Below are 22,344 nucleotides of genomic sequence, written 5' to 3' on the forward strand. Positions count from 1 at the left end.
AATAATACAAATAAAATGAATTTAAATGGTCAACTCTGGTTTTTGCCTCCAATAAGTTGACATTTTATGTTAAACTGTTAAAACGAATAAAAAAACAATCAGTAATTCAAATAAATGAGTGCCCTATAAAGGGTTAACATGATAAAACAATGCTAGAAATATGAATTAAAGGGACAGATGTGAAATGTTATGCTAATAGTCCAAAGCTAACTCTACCAAACGTTTGAATGTCAAACGTTGCCTTTAATGATTAGAATTACATAATGTACTTTTTTTTTTATCCCAAAGTCGTCAATTTCAAACACAAGAACGCTCGGCGATCGATTGCTACGGTCTGCTCAACACTTTACTCGCCCGCAGCCTTATCGATTAATCACTCTCCAGTTTATCACCAAACAGCTGTCAACTAACTGCCGACTTTTATTTATTTGCACGCTTTGGGGTAAATTCTTCTCGTTTTTTGCCATGACAGCATACGGAACGTGAGCTCCACTTTTTCCTCCATGGACTCGCTATTTGAACACTCCGTGCGTTTTCCCGCTGAGGGAGAGTGCGAATGCGCGGACCCGGCGGAGCACGACGCTCTTCCGCAGAGGACGCACTTCTACCTCGGGGAGACAGTCCCTTTCCTTCTGCTACTGCGAATGGGGACTTTATTAAGGGAGAAGAGAATGGACGACTTGTACGCTGTGGCGAGCGTAGGCGCGCAGCTCCGAAACAACCCGCTCGACTCGGATAACAGCGTAGAAGAAGAAGAAGAAGAAGAAGAAGCGGAGGAGGACCAGAGAAGAAGTAGCGGTCGCCCAAACCGGAAGTTCGTCGACTGTAGTCCGCTTCTTCACCACAACAATGCACGGAGAGTCACGGAACCAGTTAAGGTAGAGTCCGTGTTCTCCCACCAGATGGCGCTTCGACACTTTTTTGTGGGGGGTATTCAATTTCAACATTTAAATTTTAATGACGCAGATAATCAGTAGACTGAGTTTATTCACTGACTTTCTATTTTTTCTAGGGCTGTCAAACGATTAAAATTTTTAATTTAGTTAATTACAGCTTAAAAATGAATTAATCGGAATTAATCGCAATTAATCACAATTCAAACCATCTATAAAATATGCCATATTTTTCTGTAAATTATATATATATTCTGTAAAATAAATTGTTGGAATGGAAAGATAAGACACAAGATGGATATATACATTCAACATACGGTACATAAGGACTGTAGTGGGCTTTTCACTCTACTGTCATTTAAATCTGTCTATGCTGTCCTCACTCCGAAGCGTCTACTTTTTCCAAAGCTAGACAGCTCGTGAACGACGCCTTAATAATCAGACTTATTCCTTTGTCATCTGATTTATTAATAAAATAGCCTCAAACCATTGTCCTCTTTAGACCGTCGTAAAACTACAAAAAAAAAAAAAAAGTACACAAGCATTGCATTAGCAACAGCGTTAGCTTAGCACGCTATACAGGTTCACTAAACATAAACAAAAAGCGTCTCATACAAAAAATAGAACATTTCGCTTACTAACATAATATGTACATTCTTTACAACAACCATACTTACGGACAAATCTTGTCCAAGGATCATATAAGCACAACATTACAACGTAGGCGTCAGCCCGAGACGTCGTGCAGCCATATTGAACTGGCAAGAAAGCAATAAACCATGTCGCATAGCGACCACAAGAGTTCGCTGTTAGACAGCACAAAAAACCTTGCTGTAAAAGGGGAAAAAGGCAGAATACTGTCTGAGCGGGACATGTGCGTTAATTGCGTCAAATATTTTAACGTGATTAATTAAAAAAATTAATTACCGCGCGTTAACGCGATAATTTTGACAGCCCTACTAAATACTTATTTGCCCCACTGTAATTTTGAGGAGGGTGGGAGGGTTCCTGCCACCAGTGTTGTTTTCATCAACGTGGCAGCCTTATTGGTGCATGCTTCGCTTTTCGTGCAGTCGACTCAGCTGTCAGAAGAACACTTCTCCTTCCGTCTTGAGGTCTCTTTGGACAAGCTTCCAACCGACACACTCCGAGCCAAGGTCAGTTACTCCTTTTATCGGTGAATTGTCTTCATGAGATGCACCGTTTTGAGGTTTTCCTCCCTGCTAGATTGTCGTGAGCGTTTGGGAGCCAGATGAAGAACTTTCGCAAGAAAGCTACCTCAGAGAAGACCTTGACAAATTCCAAGTGGAAGGTAAATTGTCTATTTTCAGAGGATGTGTTCGGGCAGTTAGCAAAATACACTTCTTCCCTAGTCAGCGCTATGTTGAACATCGTACCGCCCCCTAGTGTCGGGTGTCGACAGTTGAGCGTCGCGGGACAACAATTGACTTTCCTCAAAGGTAGCGTACGTCGGGAACGCGCTTTTGGCCTCCCAAGGCTAACCCTCCTCTCGCCCTTCCACAGTGTTGAACGACAGCTCCATAGAGGATCTTTGCATCACCAACGTGAGGATCCTTCCCAACTACAACACGTCCTACCTTCCCATGATGCCCGACGGTTCGGTTCTTGTGGTAGACAACGTATGGTAAGTCAATATGCATTTTCGCAGATGCAAGGTAATTCTAACTAAAGATGTCCCGATCGATGGGTCCGATCACGTCATTTTCAAAGTATCGGAATCGGCAAAAAAATATCGGACGTGCCTTTTTTAATATATATATTTTTTTAAGGCTGTCAAAATTATCTCGTTAACGGGCAGTAATTAATTTTTTTAATTAATCACGATAGAATATTTGACGCAATTAACGCGCATGCCCCGCTCAGACAGATTTAAATGACAGTACAGTGAAATGCCCACATGTTGTGTTTTATGGAGTTTTCCCGCCCTCTGCTGGCGCTTGGGTGCAACTGATTTTATAAGCTTCACCACCCATGAGCATTGTGTAAGTAATTATTGACATCAACAATGGCGGGCTACTAGTTTATTTTTTGATTGAAAATTTTACAAATTTTATTAAAACGAAAACATTAAGAGGGGTTTTAATATAAAATTTCTATAACTTGTACTAACATTTATCTTTTAAAAACTACAAGTCTTTCTATCCATGGATCGCTTTAACAGAATGTTAATAATGTTAATGCCATCTTGTTGATTTATTGTTGCAATAAACAAATACAGTCCTTATGTACAGGATGTTGAATGTATATATCCGTCTTGTCTTATCTTTCCATTCCAACAATAATTTACAGAAAAATATGGCATATTTTATAGATGGTTTGAATTGCGATTAATTTTTAAGCTGTAATTAACTCAAAATTTTTAATCATTTGCCAGCCCTAATTTTTCGTAATTAAATGGTTTTCTAATTGTATTTAACGTTGCAGACAAAATGTCTTACACTCATGCAAAGTCTTTAGATTTGGCTTAAAGTAGGGCTATCAAATTTATTGCGTTAACGGCGGTAATAACATTATAATATTTAACGCAATTAACGCATGCGCTGCACGACCCACTCACGCATTGTCGCGTTCAATCTATAATGGCACCGTTTTACGTATACATAGAGCTAAAAGGCAACGTAAAATGAGTAGAGAGAATTTTGGCGGCCTTTGAAGCCATTTTTTAATTGGCTATAGCCTTATAAACCCTCTCTCAACAATTAGAAATATTGTGGGGAAGAAAGTAGTTGATCTTTTTCTTAACACCCTCTGTTATTTCCCAACGCAGAGAAGATATATCAATTGGTACCACTACGCACAGTCATGGTTGCACTTCCCATCATGCATTTGGGCAGAAGTTAAATGGCTACAGTATCATTTACTGAAAACTCAACAAATACACTAGATGGCAATATTTAGTCACAATATACAAAGTCACATTTATCCTTTAAGAATTACAAGTCTTTCTATCCGTGGATCCCTCTCTCAGAAAGAATGTTAATAACGTAAATGCCATCTTGAGGATTTATTGTCATAATAAACAAATACAGTACTTATGTACTGTATGTTGAATGTATATATTCGTCCGAGTTTTATTCATTTTTTTTCTTAATGCATTGCCAAAATGTATATGATCGGGAAAAATTATCGGGAATGATTGGAATTGAATCGGGAGCAAAAAAAAAAAGCGATTGGATCGGGAAATATCGGGATCGGCAGATACTCAAACTAAAATGATCGGGAGCAAAAAAACATGATTGGAACAACCCTAATTCTAACCCTCTAACCCATTGTTTTTGGAAGCCACCGGTCGGCCGAGGTGACCATGGCGTCATTCTGCCGCGTGGACGGAGCGCGCTCGCGCTTACCTAGCACGCTCGCCGCCCTGGAGGAGCACAACTTCCTGTTCCGGATGCATCTCCAGGATAAAACCGACGACGAATCCAGCGAGGTGAGAGTTTGATTAGCTATCAAGATTATGATCGTGGCATCCCAAGTCGTCAGTCGTTTTTATTTGCACGCAGGGTTTGGAAGTGCCATTGGTCGCCATGTTACAATGGCGCACGTCGACTCTGCCTCGGGAGAGGTAAAAGAGCACCCCGATACGGGTTTGTCAACCAGTCTGACGCAATTTTTCCCTTTCAGGCTCCTGTCCACCGTTTACTCGCTGCCCAGTATCCGCTTAAACCGTCCGGGCCTGGTGATGAGCGCATCATGCCCGAGCGCCGTCCGATACGGTGAGCGTTTCCGAGTCAAGTACACCCTGGTGAACAACCTGCGCCACTTCCCATCCGTTCGGCTGCGCTGGGATTCCGCGGGCGGGTCCGAAGCGGTGGTCTGCCAGTCCCCCTTCAATAACCTGGGACGATGCCAGAAGGGTTCCAGCGTTATTTTCACCGTTGTCTTCCAGATCCTTGCAACGGGACTTTTTGAGGTACATTTTTATGTACAATGGTATGAATTCGGAATCTTTTGAAATTTCTCACATTTCTGCATGAAATCACCATCAAATCTGATCTTTGTCAAAATCACACAGATGAAAAAACAGTGTCTGCTTCAACTAAAACCACCCAAACATTTATAGGTTTTCATTAGGAGTGTCAAACGATTAAATTTTTTAATTGAGTCAATTACAGCTTAAAAATTAATGAATCGCAATTCAAACCATCTCTAAAATATGCCATATTTTTCTGTAAATTATTGTTGGAATGGAAAGATGAGACACAAGATGGATATATACATTCAACATGCGGTACATAAGTACTGTATTTGTTTATTATAACAATAATTCAAGACGGCATTAACATTATTAACATTCTGTTAAAGCGATCCATGGATAGAAAGACTTGTTGTTCTTAAAAGATAAATGTTAGTACAAGTTATAGAAACTTTATATTAAAACCCCTCTTAATGTTTTCGTTTTAATAAAATTTCTAAAATTTTCAATCAAAAAATAAACTAGTAGCCCGCCATTGTTGATGCCAATGCACAATGCTCATGGGTGCTGAAGCCTATAAAATCAGTCGCACCCAAGCGCCAGCAGAGGGCGACAAAACTCCGAAAAACACAACAAGTACACATTTCACTGTGCTGTCATTTTAATGTTTGAGAGGGGCATGTGCGTTAATTGCGTCAAATATTTTAACGTGATTAATTTTAAAAAATTAATCACCGCCCGTTAACGGGATAATTTTGACAACCCTAGTTTTCATATTTTAGCATGCAAACAATGACAAAAGGGGAAAATAAGTAAGTGAACCCTCTGCCTAAGGAGACTTAAAGAGCAATTGAAACCGATTTTTACCAAAGAATTTAAGTCAGGTGTGTGCCCAATCACTGATTAGTGGTTTAAAGCTGCCCTGCCCACAATAAAACACACACCTGGTAAGAACTGTCTTGATGAAACGCATTGTCTGACGATCATGGCTCGGTCATAAGAGCTGTCTGAAGACCTGTGATCAAGGATTGTTGAATTGTATAACGTTGGTCTTTAACAGGGAGCAGTTGGATTCAGCCGCGTGAAATGAGGCAGACCAGGGGGCAGTGTATCCACCTTAACCAATAAAATTTCAAAAAACTTTTTAAAAAAACCCATTACAACACCACTTTAAATAAACAAAATTAACAAAAAAGCTGAATCAACAGTCAGTGAAGTTGTCTGGCACTGTTGCTTCTCTCCCAAGGAGAGCCCGTCCACCCAAGATGATGATGAGATCAGCGCAGAATACTTAGAGAAGTAAAAAAGAACCCTAGAGTGTCTGCTCAAGACTTACAGAAATCACTGGCACAGTCCAATATCTCTGTGCACACATTTACTCAGGGCCGGCCCAGGCCATTTGGGGGCCTTAAGCAAAATAATGCAAAGGGCCCCATATTTTTGGCCCACCATTTCGTCACAATGTACTGTGAAACCTATACATGCAATCCAACCCATACGTCCATATTTTGTATATTAATCAGATTTTGTTGCACTGCATACTTCTAACTTCTCACCCCAAATGATTGTCAGTACTTACAGTACATAACGCCAAACCTTTTTCTAAAAGAGGAAAGAAAGAAGTTTAGGAAGAACTTTTATTTTTTTTAAGCTTGTAATCAAGTCTCAAAACTCACAAAAGTCAAATAAAGCAACCTGTAGTAAACAAAACAGAACACAAATTAAACAATTGCCAGATTGGGGGGCCCCTGGTGGTCAGGGGCCCTAAGCAGCTGCATAGTCTGCGTATAGGCTTGGCCGGCCCTGCATTTACTATATGTAAAACTATGGCCAAGAATGGTGTTCAATGGGAGGACTTCACGGAGGAAAAAACATTGTTGCTCGTTTAATGTTCGCAAAAAGGCGCTGGGACACTCCACAGAAGTTTTGGCGAAATATTTTGTGTATGAGTTAAATGCTATGAAATGCAAACATATTTTGACAATGCTCTTAACAAATAGTTCAAACACATAATCCCACCCCCAAAAATGGCTAAATATACCTATAAACTAATAGTGAATGCATAAAAAAAACATATGAGCTGAAACAAAAACTTAGGTTGGTCTTAATAGGGAGCAGCTAGATTCAGCCATGTTAAGTAAGTTATGTCATATTCTCTGTTCCCACTCTATATCAAAACTAAATGCAAACACTTTCAAAACAAACCATTACAACCAGAGATGCCGATCGATCGGGTCCGATCACGTCATTTTCAAAGTATCGGAATCGGCAAAAAAATATCGGCCATGAATTTTTTAAATATATATGTATTTTTTAATTAAATCGTTTTCGAATTGTATTTAACGTTACAGACATAATATGTTACACTCATCCAGAGTCTTTAGTTTAGGCTTAAGGTAGGGTTATCAAATTTATCCCGTTAACGGCGGTAATTTAAAAAAAAAAATTATCACGTTAAAATATTTAACGCAAATAACGCATGCGCTGCACGACCCACTCACACATTGTCGCGTTCAATCTGTAATGGCGCTGTTTCACCTATATATAGGGCTAAAAGGCAGCGTAAAATGAGTAGAGTGAATTTTGGCAGTCTTTGGAGCCATTTTTTAATTGGCTAAAGCCTTACAATCCCTCTCCCCACAATTAGAAATATCATGGTAAGCAATGTGGGGAAGCAAGGTAGCTATTGATCTTTTTCTTAACACCTTATGTTATTTCCCAACGCAGAGAAGATATATCAATTGGTAGCGCTACGCACAGTCATGGTTCCACTTCCCATCATGCATTTGGGCATGGCTACAGTATCATTTACTGACAGCTCAACAAATACACTAGATGGAAATATTTAGTCACAATATACAAAGTCACAAGTCTTTCTATCCGTAGATCCCTCTCACAGAAAGAATGTTAATAATGTAAATGCCATCTTGAGGATTTATTGTCATAATAAACAAGTACAGTACTTATGTACTTTATGCTGAATGTATATATTCGTCCGAGTTTTATTCATTTTTTTTCTTACTACATTGCCAAAATGTATATGATCGGGAATGATTGGAATTGAATCGGGAGCAAAAAAAAAGCAGTCGGATCGGGAAATATCGGGATTGGCAGATACTCAAACTAAAACGATCGGGATCGGATCGGGAGCAAAAAAGCATGATCGGAACAACCCTAATTACAACATCAGTTTCATTAATCAAAACTTAAACTCAAGCAGCAAAATTGGATCTGAAGATTTTTAGTCATCGAATTACTCAAGTTAATCGATTAATCTTTTTTTTTTTTTTTTCAAATCCCGACTCCTCAGCTAAGCCAGCACATGAAAATGAAGCTCCAGTTTGCAGCGTCACCTGAGGAACGCCGCTTGTCAAACGTCAGGTAGGGTACAACTAACTAACGATAATGTAATTATTACTGACGACGGTTCACGTCCGATCGATTTGGCGGCAACGAATGAATGTTCATGAATCAGACGTCCATCGCCGTCAATGACAAGGACTGCACTAATTGTTTCATGATGCTGCTATGTAGCGACTTTTGCACAATATTTTGTCTATTATTTAGTAGCATGTTTAAGTTGTGTGTTATTTTACCGTCCTGTGTCTTGTTGTTTTTAATGGTACCATAGGGTAGCTTTCCAATTTCGTCGTTTGCTCGGCTTCCAAAGACAATAAAGGAATTGAATTGAATTGACTGACATGATTTTCCATCCCAGGGCGATGGAGAACCTCCTTCTTCCGGACAAGATTGCGAAAAGACAATGCAAAGTGTTTGTACTTGAGCAAAACAGCAGGTAAAACATACAAAACTGCACTACCATATGCAGTAGTGAATGTGTATTAACAAAGAAATACATTAACAAAAATACAAGAATCAAGAGTTCAAAAAAAAAGTTCATTCAAAGCAGTTAGCTACGTTTCATTCAATCAGAAATGACTAAATCCCCTAAGCGTTTTTGACGTCAATCAGAAAAGGGGAAAACACGTTCAAAAGCAAAAAAAAAAAAAACTTTAAAAACTAATAAGCATCACCAGAGGTGGGTAGTCAAAAAAAATCAACTCAAGTAAGAGTAGCGTTACTTCAAGGTAATATTACTCAAAAGTAGAAATAGTCATTCAAATATTTACTCAAGTACAAATAAAGATTCGTTTTCGTGGAAAATAATACTCAAGTAATGAGTAACATTGTGAATAACTGCTTACACTGTCTGATCAGTTTGTTTTTGTTTTGTTTTTTTACAATGGTATAGTTTTTTTTCTCACTGTCCATAGCAAGGGTGTCAATTGTAGGGCCACATGCTAGAAGGGGCCTGCCAGGGGGTCCATTTCGGCCCGTGGGGATATTCTGCACGTTGTAGCTCCTTCATACTGTACACTAGTAACAATATTTTATATAATATTATATATACAGTACTGGGCAAATGTTTTAGGCAGGACACCTGCCTAAAACTTTTGCACAGTACTGTATATATATATATTTTTTAATTATTAAATTTATTAGGATCATGGAAGCTTCCACTTGGGGAAAATATATACAAACAGTATATCCTGTATATACATAATATAAAAAAAAATATACAGTACTGTGCAAAAGTTATATATATATGTATATATATATTTTTTTTATATAAATTCTTTAGACGATGACTGGAGATAAAAATGGTGGACGGGATTCTAGCGTTGTAAAGTCGAAATCACATAAGTCAAGTACATTACCCAGGGACGGTGCTTAATTTGTAAATCCTTAGGTGCCGGCAGGGATGATGAGACGGCACAGGTCCCGGAACATACGCAGAAAATGGTGCTGAAAACAAGACGCAAATGGGACTTGTGGGACTTACAAGCCCCCAATTTCAGATAATATCCATGGTATAAATGTTCTGACAACTATTACAACATTAAAAAAAATTATACATTACAATAAATAACTCAAACCTATTCTTCTGCGAGTTTTTTTTTTATGTCACGGACGAGATTTGTTGGTCCAGCTTTTCAGTGCATCAACAAATCTCCGACTCTTTCAAATGACGTTAAATTTTTATAAACAACATGCAATTCTTGGTACTTTTCGGTAAATGAATTTATACATATTTTATACATTTTTTTTAAAAACGTTTTTATTAGGGCTGTCAAAATTATCACATTAACAGGCGGTAATTAATTTTTTAAATTAATCACGTTAAAATATTTGACGCAATTAACGCACATGCCCCGCTCAGACAGATTTAAATGACAGTACAGTCAAATGCCCACTTGTTAATTGTGTTTTGTGGAGTATTGCTGCCCTCTGCTTGCGCTTGGGTGGGACTGATTTTATAGGCTTCAGCACCCATGAGCATTGTGCAAGTAATTATTGACATCAACAATGGCAGGCTACTAGTTTATTTTTTGATTGAAAATGTTACAAATTTTATTAAAACGAAAACATTAAGAGGGGTTTTAATATAAAGTTTCTATAACTTGTACTAACATTTATCTTTTAAGAACAACAAGTCTTTCTATCCATGGATCGCTTTAACAGAATGTTAATAATGTTAATGCCGTCTTGTTGATAAATTGTTATAATAAACAAATACAGTCCTTAAGTACCGCATGTTGAATATATATATCCATCTTGTCTTATCTTTCCATTCCAACAATAATTTACAGAAAAATATGGCATATTTTATAGATGGTTTGAATTGCGATTAATTGCAATTAATTACGATTAATTATTTTCTATACATGAGAGGTGCCGGATCTGCCCAAATAAGTCCCGGAACGCAGGGAGGCCAAAATCCATAGGTGCCGTATCTTGTTCCGGCAGGATCCAGCACAAATTAAACCCTGCCCAGGGACTACCTATATTAATGAATAAGAATAATGTTTATGTCATGTTTGTCTTCCTACAAAAAACCATATTCATTCATTTAATTTTCCGAGCAGCTTATCCTCACGAGGGTCACGGGGGAGCTGGAGCCAATCCCAGCTAACTATGGGCAGTAGGCGGGGTACACCTTGAACTGGTTGCTAGCCAAACGCAGGGCAAAAGGAGACAAACAACACACTCATACTAATGTAGAGTGTTCGATCAGCCTATCGTGCATAATTTATCGATACGCCTAAACCAAAAATATATTTCCCTCCCACATCTTTTTCCATTTTCAAACATTTTTGAAAAAAGCTCCAGGGAGCCACTATGGCAGCACTAAAAGGCCGCATGCAGCCCTAGAGCCGCAGCTTGCTAACCACTGGTATACGACAAAAACAAAGTCAGTATCTAGAATAAAAAGGAAAAATGTAACGACTCTCATGTAGCCCAAAGTACCGGACTAAGAGTAGTGTTTCTTCTTCACATACTGTATTTACTCAAGTAGAAAATATTGCGTGGTAAAACTACTCTAAGAAGTACATTTTTCTCAAAAAGTGACTCAAGTAAATGTAACGTGTTACTACCCACCTCTGAGCATCACATGCATGGAATACTTATGTCAATTCGGCTGCCTTACTTTACATAAAAAGTATATATCTACCTTGAAATGGAGTTGTCATTGTAGCTTCAATACTTAGCTTGACAGGATTCAGCCGGTTTTTCCGATGGATATTCAATGCCGTCTGTTAAAAACAATGCCTTACTGAACAAATTAAAGGCTGAAAATTAACCTGCTACTTTTAAAATTAGACTAAATTAGTTAGCAGAAGCGCACGTAGCGAAATGTACCGGTCCGGTAAAACCTTTGCTAGCTGCTGCTAGCATGTACAACAGGTGGTTCTGATGAGGGACTCTTTTCTGTGTGGTGGAATTTTAAGGCGGTACAAGAAATGAGGATAAATTAATTTAAATTTTGCTTTTTGTTTTTGTTTGTGAAATAGAATTTGTTAGCCTTGCTTAAGTCTCAACACTGGTTTTATTTCTATTATTATTTATATGGGGAAATAATTTAAAGTATTTATATTTTTAGTTTGCACTTATGACTTATTATGTTTAGACATTGACAAACATTTCATACAAAACTAGTTTTATCTTTATTTTTTTTGCGTATTTTCATGTGGACCATGTCAGTGTACAGATTTACAGTATTTTTCTCGTTTTCTTTTTGTCGAGTCATTTCATTTTCTGACGAGGTTTGGGTGAATTACAACTATTATATGATAAATGCTAATTTTTTCATATATTGACCTAGTGTTTAGTTGTTTTTTTTTGCTTGGTACATCGTTTTCAAATGCATATTTTGTCTATTGTAAATTTTAAGAATCCATATGTCACACAATGTACTGTGTCCTAAAATGGGCTTTTAGCAAATTGCTAAATAAAGAAACCCCTTGTTTTAAACTCCATGTGATTGTTTTGACACTGTTTCAACCCAAAGATAACATATACTGTTCAATAAAGAGCTTTGTTGTTGATATTTATTCATAAAAATACATAAAATGCAGAGATTTGTACATTTCAGTTTTTTGGACTTTATAAGTTAACAAAGTAGCGAAAACAGTGGAGTGACCAACATTGAGCAAAATGACATTTGATGAATAAACTGTGAATCATAAAAACACTAAAGAGATGCTGAGGATTCATATCACATATTTGTCACATTGTTCTTCGGTATTTCATCCATGTTCTCATAGGGGACACCTGTGTTAAGAAATACACACAAAAAAAAACATTAGCTAATACGCATGTGGGATTGGACGTTTATTGCCGTCAATGGCTGTTTTTAACATAAATGTGGTCCTTCTTTCAGCAGAGCCGAGAACGAAAAATGGTATTTGGTATGTGGCAAAATGGATTTTGCCATGTGGCATTTTTTGCCATGTGGTAATGGCTGTAGTGGTAAGTGTATAGTCAAAAATCACAGCCACACATTTTTTTCTGCCATTTAAAATAAATGGCATGGCCTGCTAAAATGCCACAAACCAAAAAAAAAAAAAAAAAGCCACATAAAGCCACATTCCAATATCCATTTTGCCACATACCAAAAAATGCCACATGGCAAAAAAATGCCACATGGCAATATCCATTTTGCCACATGGCAAAAAAAGCCACATGGCAAAATCAATTTTTCTACATGGCAAAAAAATGCCAAATAGCAAAATCCATTTTGCGACATGGCAAAAACAATGCCACATTGCAAAATAAATTTTGCCACATGGCAAAAAAAAAACGCCACATGGCAAAATCCATTTTGCCACATGGCAAAAACAATGCCACATGGCAAAATCAATTTTGCCACATGGCCACATGGCAAAATCCATTTTGCCACATGGCCACATGGCAAAATCCATTTTGCCACATGGCAAAAAATTGCCACATGGCAAAAACAATGCCGCATGGCAAAAAAATGCCACATTGCAAAATCCATTTTGCCACGTGGCAAAAACAATGCTCCATGGCAAAAAATGCCACATTGCAAAATCAATTCTGCCATTTGGCAAAAATATGCCACATGGCAAAAACAATGCCCCATGGCATAAAAATGCCACATGGCAAAAACAATACCACATGGCAAAATCCATTTTGCCACATTTATTGCAAAATCCATTTTGCCACATTGCAAAATCCATTTTGCCACATTGCAAAAACAATGCTCCACGGCAAAAAAACTGCCACATTGCAAAATCAATTCTGCCCCATGGCAAAAAAAATGCCACATGGCAAAAACAATGCCCCATGGCAAAAAAAATGCCACATGGCAAAAACAATGCCACACAGCAAAAAAAATGCCACATGGCAAAAAAAATAATGCCACATGGCAAAAACAATGCCACATGGCAAAATCAATGCCACACGGCAAAAACAATGGCACACGGCAAAAAAAATAATGCCACATGGCAAAATCCATTTTGCGACATGGCAAAAAGAATGCCCCATGGGAAAGAAATGGCACATGGCAAAATCAATTTTGCCATGAGACCAAAAAAAAGGCCACATGGCAAAATCCCTTTTGCCACATGGCAAATACCACTTCTGGTTCTTGCTGTCTCTCCCTTCTTTTACCAACTTCGACAATACACACTTTGAATGGATTGAAACATACTTTTTGACTTCATTCTGAACTGGTTGTCTTTCTTCTGTTTTTTCCTGTGAACACAAAGACGGAGACTCTCATTTAAAGTGCCATTTTCTGTCCATTTGTTCTTAACACCATATTGAAATGTCCCCAATAATCCAGCCGGGATGAATAACGAGAGAAAGAGTGGGAAACTAAAGCATGCCGTGCATCTTCATGCTCTCACCCGTTGCCAAATGACGGCTGCTTCTGAATTACATAAAGGTCTGACCTGGAAATAAAAAACTTATCTCAACATCATTTTATGGCCAATTTTTGAAATTGGCCATTTCATCCGTTTTATCATATAAATTCCTTTAAATGTCTGAAATGAAGCGACACTGTTGAACGTATCACCAATACAATGACATTTTGAGTTTCATAATTTCAATGTGACACATTATTTTGAACGTGAAAAGCGACTCACTTGTCGACGTTTTTGCAAACGCACACAACGGTGATGATGACCACGATGACGACGGCAGCAGACACCAGCACCGCGATCAGGATGATCCATTTGGTTTCTGGAAATCACGTGATACATATTTTAATTATTCATGTAATACTGTAAAATGAAAGCTGATTGGACAGTAGAAAGGTTGCTGATGTGTTTCCTTAGTTTGAGGGTTGTAAGTGTTGCAACCACATGAGTTTTGCAGGTTAGCAAGTTCACACAGTTTAATGCTATGCTAACTCAGATGTAGGTCAGACTTTCAGAAGCAAAATTGTCGTCTTTGTATGCGTTCTCAATCCCTTTTACTTCATTCAGCACATGATTGAGCCGGATGGGCGGGGCCATGCGACACTCCTATGCCGCATTAGGAATGCTCAATATTTAAGGACGCCTGTAACTATCTGCAAGTGTCGGACTATTACTTGCTTACCGCTGTGGACCTCATCTAGAGCTCTCCTGCCTTTTTACGTTTATATTTTTTGTCATCACGTTGTTGTGCTGGTACTTTTTTTAAACTTTGCTAATATTTGTTTTAGCCTTTTCTCGCCACTGTTGCCTTCCCCTTGGTTCTTTCGCCAACTCGGTTCGTGCCATTTTTATTTTGTATTTTTCTCGCGTGTTCTGGCGTGCTCGCTAAGTTCTCATTTTTAAAAAATAATAAATACCATATTGGCCCGAATATAAGACCGTGTTTTTTTGCATTGAAATAACACTGAAAAAGTGGGGGTCGTCCTATACTCGAGGTCTAGACATTATACCCATTCACGATGCTAGATGGCGCCAGATATCATTGAAGCGATGTTCTGTCATGACAAATCTCAGCTACTCTAATGTTTAACCAGTTTGCATTATTTTATTGCAATTTTTTTCCTTATTCAGATTTGTTTCAAGACTACGGTTACAGTTAGACTTCCGTTTGATGGTTAATGCAGTTATTGCAATTTTGTTGCTTTATCACAATACATTGGTTTATTTAGATTTCAAAAACCAGAAGCCCTTCATTTACGAATGTGATTGTACTTTCGTTTACATATTTGAATGTTCAGATATTAAGATTTGAATGAGGCAAAATAACATGCTTTTTCTCTCAAATATATTGTTATAATCATTTGTTTCGGATGTACTGTAATTATTTTCAGTATAAAAACTAATTTGGTGTTCAAAAAGTCTTTTTTTCAAACTTGAGTCTTGAAAAAGAGGGGGTCGTCTTATAATCAGGGCCGTCTTATATCAGCAGGGCCGAAAACCAAAAGTGGTTTTTGCCATGTGGCAAAAATGTTTTTGCCATGTGGCATTTTTTTTGCCATGTGGCAAATTTTTTTTGCCATGTGGCATTTTTTTGCCACATGCTATATACCAATGCCCCCCACAAACCAAAATGCATTTTGCCACATACCCCAAATAAATGCCAAATGGCAAAATCCATTTTGCCACATTGCTAAAAAAATTGCCACATGGCAAAAACATTTTGCCACATGGCAAAAACAAATTTGCCACATGGCAAAAACAAATTTGCCACATGGCAAAAACATTTTGCCACATGGCAAAAAAAATGCCACATGGCACAAACATTTTGCCACATGGCACAAACATTTTGCCATATGGCAAAATTTTTTGCCACATGGCAAATACCACTTTTGGTTCTCGCTGTCTCTCTCTTATATTCGGGCCAATACGGTACTACAAACTTCCACGTCTGTGTTTGGATCCATATTGAACGGCTAGCCGTTTCATAACAAAAATTGGTGGTGTTTCACCCACCTCCACAGCATTGACGTCTTTTTACATTACTTACAGTGGCTGGTGCTGGCCGAAAAAACTAATATCCCTCCTCTTCAAAGGGGGTGGAGAAGGCGGCATGTTGTATTTTTGTCGAAGTTGTGTGAGTGTGCGTCTGTGTCTGTGTGGTCGGAGGGGGGGGTTAAGTCATCGGCCAATCAAAAGTGTGTTTGTGGGGGGGGGGGGAATTCCCTCAATTCGCTGTCACTGGCAAATGATGATAAAACATATTTGGGTTTTATTTCTCTCACCAAGTCCTTCCGTGCCCGTAATCTCAATCTGACAGTCAGCGCCCTCGTAGCCTGGTGCACAGAGGCACGAGTAGGATTGGTCGTCGATCTCGAGACAAGTTCCTCCGTTCAAACAGGGGCTGCTGAGGCACGGGCCCGCTGAAACACAACACGATTTTCAAGTCAAATTTCTCCAAATAATCTCTGAATTTTTAAGCCGTACCTCTGTGACAGTCTCGTCTGTAGTCGTAAATGGCGCAAACGAAGCCCGGCTTGCAGCTTTTAGCCTGGCACACAGCGCCGGTAGCGGTGCACTCGCAGGACTGGGCGCAATCTTCGGTCACAAAAGTTTCCTTCAGCTGCAGGAGAAAAAATAAATAGCAAAAAAAAAAAAAAATTCGAAAAAGGTCGAGAACAGCGCGGGCTGACTCACCGGGTAGTATCGATTAAGGAAGCTGCATCCGCACTGCGCGTAGGGTACGCAGCCGCCCTCGCTCATGACGAATCCGGGGGCGCACTGGCAGCCTTCCACGCAGGAAGCTACGCCGCACTCCGAAGGCGCCGCCAGGTCGGCGCAGGAAGCTGGGCATGCAGACATACACGGCGAGTACGTGCTGTTGCCTTCGCACTGCAGCACTGGCGAGACAAAACAATCACAGACCCATCATGGACCACTTTCTTCGACTTCCACCACAGATTTGAACTTGGACTATTTGCAGGTCATGACCTAGACCAAGGGCGTAGGTTTGCAATAGGGACGGTAGGGACGTAACACCACAAACTTTTCACGATGCACAAATTGTCCCGACACAAATACAACATGCTGCCTCCTTCGCTCCCTTCAAAGACGAGGAATATTAAAAAAAAATTTCGCCAGCCACTGTAAATAATGTAAAAAGACGTCAATGTTGTGAAGGTGGGGAACACACCACTAATTTTCTACTGTTAGTGTTAATTAAACTGTCAGAACGGTAGTGAACCGAGGTTTACCCCCTTCGCTTAAATTTTTATTTTATACATGTGGTCTTATAAAAGCCCAAAGAAGCTTTCATTTTTGTTAAGTTTGGCTATGCTTGTGTACAAAAGCAGTAATGTTTACCTGAAGGAAGGCTCAATTTTTATTTCATTTTGTCATACACTAAAGATTTTTTTCAGTTATACTGTATTTAAATTAATTGGTTAGACCAGGGCTCTTTTATTCTTTTGCTCTGGCTCTTCCTGACTATGGCAGTGAACTTTTTCAATGGTATCGACAATCTTAGATGCCCAATTATTCTTCCGCTGTGAATTTCAATGAGTTCATCACCAGTAGATATACTGTCTATTTCAACTGGAAATGGGTTGTGAGTTGTGGCGTTCCCCCTGGGTTCAATCTTAGCACCCCTACAGTTCGTTCTGCATCAAAAAACATTGCTAAAACCAAGAAAATCAAATAGATCAGACGTCTAACGCCATCGAGGGGAGGTACTGAGTAAATCGTAGGTGCTCTTACATTGTTTTCAGTTTACTGTATATCGTCCCTTACCAATATTGAGATCAAACCTACACCCTTGACCATTTGTTTTCACTTATCCTATCATCCCTAAACATCTTTTCACATGTGCCGATCCTCACCGCAGCCTAGCTGTTGTCGCCACGGTCCCAAGGTAACGCCGGCCTCTTGGCAGGCGGCGGCGTAGGCGTCGTAGCTAGCGCAGCGCAGCTCTTCGCTACCTTGTTCGGCGCACAGGTCGTACACGCAGTCGCTGCGGAAGAATAAATACATTTGTTATTCTGACTGACTTCCACAACACTGAATCACGGCGCTTGAACAGTATCAAAATGATGGTTGGAAATTGGAATAACTTACTCCTGGTAAGTGGTGGGTGGAATTACAGCGTGGCAGGCAGCAAAAAGCCCCGCGGCGTCCGATATGGCGCCGCACACATCAGGGCCGGCGTAGTCAACCAGCTGGGCCTCGGAGCAGTCCGACGTCTCGAATCCGGAATCGGGATCCATGTCCGCTTCTCGACTAAACGAAGCATAAATCAACCCAAACGCATTTCCTGATGCATTTGACGAGCAAAATAGCAACGGAAGCTAAGTCTGGTAAAATGGGGACCGTACCTGTCAACGTGGACGGCAGAAACAGCGGGAATGGCGGCCATGCGGTCCCTGACCCTCCAGCTTTCGCCAAAGTCGTTTAGGCTGGCAGCGACCGTCCCGTCCGGCTTCATGTACTCGTTGCGGCGGATGCCATCGTAGTTTCCGCACAGACCTCTCACGGAATTCTTGTACGTGCTGGGCAGGATGATTTCTGAGCACGCAAATGGAAGAATATGATGGAAAACAAGCACGTGTGGCTAACATGTAACTTTCAGACAACACAGGCACCAATAAGTCCGTGAGCTGTACGTTCATGCCGTCTACCGGCAAATTCCTAACCTACAGAAGGTTGCTACTTGCTAACTCCAAACTAACTTCAATGTCAGTGTCCACAACAACAGCTTGACAGGACTTCAGCCTGTAAAATCGTTACCTGCTCGACTTCTGCCGTCAAAACGGACGGTGAGTCCGAAGTCGGTGGTGAGCTGAACCTGCCTGGAGTTCATGCTGATGAGTAAACCTTCCACCGGAGTCATAGGGGGTGAAACAATCTCGCCGTTAACCTACAACATAAAAATAAAATGAATAAAAACGTTTAAAAATATTTAATTTTTTGGGAAAATATTAACTCCTCCTAAAGGGACATAAACAGAAATAAAATAAATTTAAGCAATCTGGTGCGCGTCAGATTGTTTTTCGTGCGCACCAGAAACTATCTGGTAAACATTAGCTTTATGTAGCATTTAAGCTAGCGGACTTTTGCTATGCAAGTTAGCCAATTGTTGTAAACATTATTATTATACGGCAATGTAACAACATTTAAGCTAGCGGACTTCAAGTTAGCCAATTACTGTAAACATTAGCATTATATAGCATTTAAGATAGCGCACTTTTGCCATGCAAGTTTGTCAATTATTGTAAACTTTAGCATTATATAGCATTTAAGCTAGCGGATTTTTGCTTTGCAAGTTAGCCAGTTGTCATAAACATTATTATTATATAGCATTTAAGCTAGCGGACTTTTGCTATGCAAGTTAGCCAATTACTGTAAACATTAGCGTTATATAGCATTTAAGCTAGCGCACTTTTGCCATGCAAGTTAGCCAATTGTTGTAAACTTTAGCATTATATAGTATTTAAGCTAGCGGATTTTTGCTATGCAAGTTAACCAATTGTTGTAAACATTAGCATAACATTTAAGCTAGCGGACTTTTGCTATGCAAGTTAGCCTAAACATTAGCCTTATATGGAATTTAAGCTAGCGGACTTCTGCTATGCAAGTTAGCTGAATGTTGTAAACTTTAGCATTACATATAATTTGAGCTAGCGGACTTTTGCTATCCAAGTCAGCCAATTGTTGTAAACATAAGCATTATATAGCATTTAAGCTAATGGACTTTTGCTATGCAAGCTAGTCAAATTGTTGAGAACATTAGCATTATATAGCATTTAAGCTAGCGGACTTTTGCTATGCAAGTTAGCCAAGCAAGTTAGCCAATTGTTGTAAACATTAGCATTATGTAGCATTTTACCTAGCATTATATAGCATTTAAGCTATCAGTTGTTGCATTTGGCTAACTTGCATTGAAAAAAATGTAAAATTTTAATTTATTTTATTTCTATCGATGTCGCTTTTGGCGCTCTGTATTAACTATATCTCTAGCTTGATGTGGCATTTAAATTTGACACTTTTTCGTAAAACCTGCAAAGTAAAACACATGAAAATCTTGTGTCTTCCTTTGAGAATCATTCAACAATTTTTTTCAGGTAAAGTAGTTCGCTAATTCTGGGATTTTTATGCCATTTGCAGGTCCCACCCTACTGATTTAAGGTCACTTCCTATTGACTTTTGGAGTAGTCCATTTCACATGAACATTTGTGTTTTAACCAGGCAATGAAATACAGAGGGAAACAGGTGTCAAAGTGACATACCAGGACTTCGTTGCCCTGCATGAAGCGCACGTTGACGCCGTAGACATCGACGTAGATCTGGTCCAGGAAGGACACCCGCTTGTTCCCGCCTCGTCGGATGTTCTTCCCCCTCACCGTTAGGGAGGGTCGGGCACTCTGCTGATACTGGTAGGTGGTCAGGACGTATAAGTAAGGCCCCTGAAAGTGGTGCGTGAATCCGTCAAAAGTTCGGTAGTGAGGATCTCCCGCGACGGTGCACTTGTCGAACTCTACGGGAAAGATTTGGTCTGTTTGGACTTGCGACAGTTTGACTCAATTTTTGGAAAATGGTGGTTTTAGTTACGGGCAGGCCTGCAGTAGACGTCTCCGTATTTGTCCAGGTCGCACACAGAGTTGGAATCGCAGCTTTGATCGGAGCACGCGATCACACCGCCAAGGTCGCATCTGCACTCGGATAGGCATTTGGCCGTCAGCCACGAGTCTCCGACCTGCCAAAGCAGTAAAAATGGAGAGTAATGGAGAAACAGCGAGAACAAAAATATGGATTTTGCCATGTGGCAAAATAGTGTTTGCCATGTGGCATTGTTTTTGCCATGTGGCAAAATGGATTTTGCCATGTGGCAAAATGGATTAGCCATGTGGCATTTTTTTGCCATGTGGCAAAATGGATTTTGCCATTTGGCATTGTTTTTGTCATGTGGCACAATTGATTTTGCCATGTAGCATTTTTTTGCCATGTGGCAAAATGATGTTTGCCATGTGGCTTTTTTTGCCTTGTGGCATTTTTTTGCCATGTGGCAAAATGGATTTTGCCATGTGGCATTGTTTTTTTTGCCATGTGGCAAAATTGATTTTGCCATGTGGGAAAATGGATTTTGCCATGGGGCATTATTGTTGCCATGTAGCAAAATGGATTTTGCCATGTGCCATTTTTTTGCCATGTGGCAAAATGTTGTTTGCCATGTGGCTTTTTTTGCCTTGTGGCATTTTTTTGCCATGTGGCAAAATGGATTTTGCCATGTGGCATTGTTTTTTTTGCCATGTGGCAAAATTGTTTTTGCCATGTGGCAAAATGGATTTTGCCATGTGGCATTTTTTTGCCATGTGGGAAAATGGATTTTGCCATGTTGCATTTTTTTTGCCATGTGGCATTTTTTTGCCATGTGGGAAAATTGATTTTGCCATTTGGCATTGTTATTGCCACGTTGGCAAAATGAAATTTGTCATGTGGCCTTTTTTTTGCCACGTGAAAAATTTAATTTTGCCATATGGCCTTTTTTTTGCCATGTGGCAAAATTGATTTTGCTACATGGCAAAAAAAAGCCACATGGCAAAAAAAATGCCACATTGCAAAATCCGTGTTGCCACATACAAAATACCACTTTTCGTTCTGTGAGAGCATCTGTGTCAAAAGTAAAAAATGGATGTCTAGTGCTGTCAGTGGCAGCAGAACAAGTTACACTTACATCGTGGTACTCTCCGTCTGAGTCCAGACAACCGCATTGGCTAAGAGGCACGCACTTGCTGTCGCTGAGGACGAAACCGCCGTCGCACTGGCATCCCTCCACGCAGCTGCTGGGTGGCAAATGGCAGGAGAGAGGGAACAGGTCGGAGCAGGTCGGGGGGCAAGCTGGTGTGCAGTCCGAATAGTGGCTGTTGGGGGGGCACGGCAACGCTGCACGACCAGAAAACAGGCCGTTAGAAGAATTCACACCGCAATCTCAAATATAGAGTCTTACGACAGAAGGTGCTGTTCCTCCAGCTGACGGTAACTCCGGCGCCGTGGCAGGCCTGAGCGTAGGCCTCCACGTTATCGCAGAGCGTAGCCGGCATGCCGTCGTACTCGCACATGTCATACACGCAGTTCCCCGTGAAGGCCTCTGGGGGCACCAAGGAGTGGCAGGCTCGGAAAGCATCGGAAAGGAGCACGCTAGAGCAACGGGATTCGAACTGCGTCTCTTCCTCCGGTGTGCAGTTCGGGTGAACGTTGGGCCGGTTGTCTGGCTGACACCTGGGATGGAAAAAAT

At 40.0% G+C, this 22,344-nt stretch overlaps 2 protein-coding genes across 9 annotated transcripts in view; one reads left to right on the forward strand and one right to left on the reverse strand.

Moving 5' to 3' along the window:
- Nucleotides 1-248: 248 nt before the first annotated feature.
- trappc14 (trafficking protein particle complex subunit 14) lies at nt 249-12,122 on the forward strand. Its single transcript, XM_057855566.1, has 10 exons — nt 249-878; nt 1,967-2,050; nt 2,121-2,205; nt 2,267-2,353; nt 2,418-2,538; nt 4,197-4,344; nt 4,418-4,479; nt 4,539-4,827; nt 8,141-8,211; nt 8,549-12,122. The coding sequence occupies exons 1-10, from the start codon at nt 504-506 to the stop codon at nt 8,628-8,630; spliced, it is 1,404 nt and encodes a 467-aa protein (XP_057711549.1). The 5' UTR covers nt 249-503; the 3' UTR covers nt 8,631-12,122.
- A 103-nt stretch (nt 12,123-12,225) lies between these two features.
- Nucleotides 12,226-22,344, reverse strand: part of zanl (zonadhesin, like) — a 48,240-nt gene continuing 38,121 nt past the window's right edge. For 7 of the 8 annotated variants that reach the window (XM_057855341.1, XM_057855340.1, XM_057855343.1 and 4 more), the window contains exons 88-102: nt 22,057-22,328; nt 21,784-21,992; nt 20,661-20,805; nt 20,339-20,586; nt 18,840-18,969; nt 18,428-18,617; nt 18,171-18,332; nt 17,936-18,066; nt 16,755-16,957; nt 16,545-16,680; nt 16,343-16,480; nt 14,286-14,382; nt 14,046-14,090; nt 13,847-13,890; nt 12,226-12,444 (exon numbers count right to left, since the gene is read on the reverse strand). In XM_057855341.1, the coding sequence (XP_057711324.1) occupies nt 12,389-12,444; nt 13,847-13,890; nt 14,046-14,090; nt 14,286-14,382; nt 16,343-16,480; nt 16,545-16,680; nt 16,755-16,957; nt 17,936-18,066; nt 18,171-18,332; nt 18,428-18,617; nt 18,840-18,969; nt 20,339-20,586; nt 20,661-20,805; nt 21,784-21,992; nt 22,057-22,328 (2,206 nt within the window). In that variant the 3' untranslated portion in view covers nt 12,226-12,388. The remainder of the gene's footprint in view (nt 12,445-13,846; nt 13,891-14,045; nt 14,091-14,285; nt 14,383-16,342; nt 16,481-16,544; nt 16,681-16,754; nt 16,958-17,935; nt 18,067-18,170; nt 18,333-18,427; nt 18,618-18,839; nt 18,970-20,338; nt 20,587-20,660; nt 20,806-21,783; nt 21,993-22,056; nt 22,329-22,344) is intronic. The other variant, XM_057855342.1, reaches the window with a different exon arrangement.

The sequence above is a fragment of the Corythoichthys intestinalis genome, chromosome 13 (assembly GCF_030265065.1).
Source record: "Corythoichthys intestinalis isolate RoL2023-P3 chromosome 13, ASM3026506v1, whole genome shotgun sequence".
NCBI lineage: Eukaryota > Metazoa > Chordata > Actinopteri > Syngnathiformes > Syngnathidae > Corythoichthys > Corythoichthys intestinalis.

Bases quoted from the DNA above. Each gene is read 5' to 3' on its own strand.
- trappc14 (XM_057855566.1), top strand. From the start codon at position 504: ATGGACTCGCTATTTGAACACTCCGTGCGTTTTCCCGCTGAGGGAGAG. The intron at 2,051-2,120 runs GTCAGTTACTCC...CCTCCCTGCTAG, and splicing joins CCGACACACTCCGAGCCAAG to ATTGTCGTGAGCGTTTGGGA. The intron at 8,212-8,548 runs GTAGGGTACAAC...TTTCCATCCCAG, and splicing joins CGCCGCTTGTCAAACGTCAG to GGCGATGGAGAACCTCCTTC.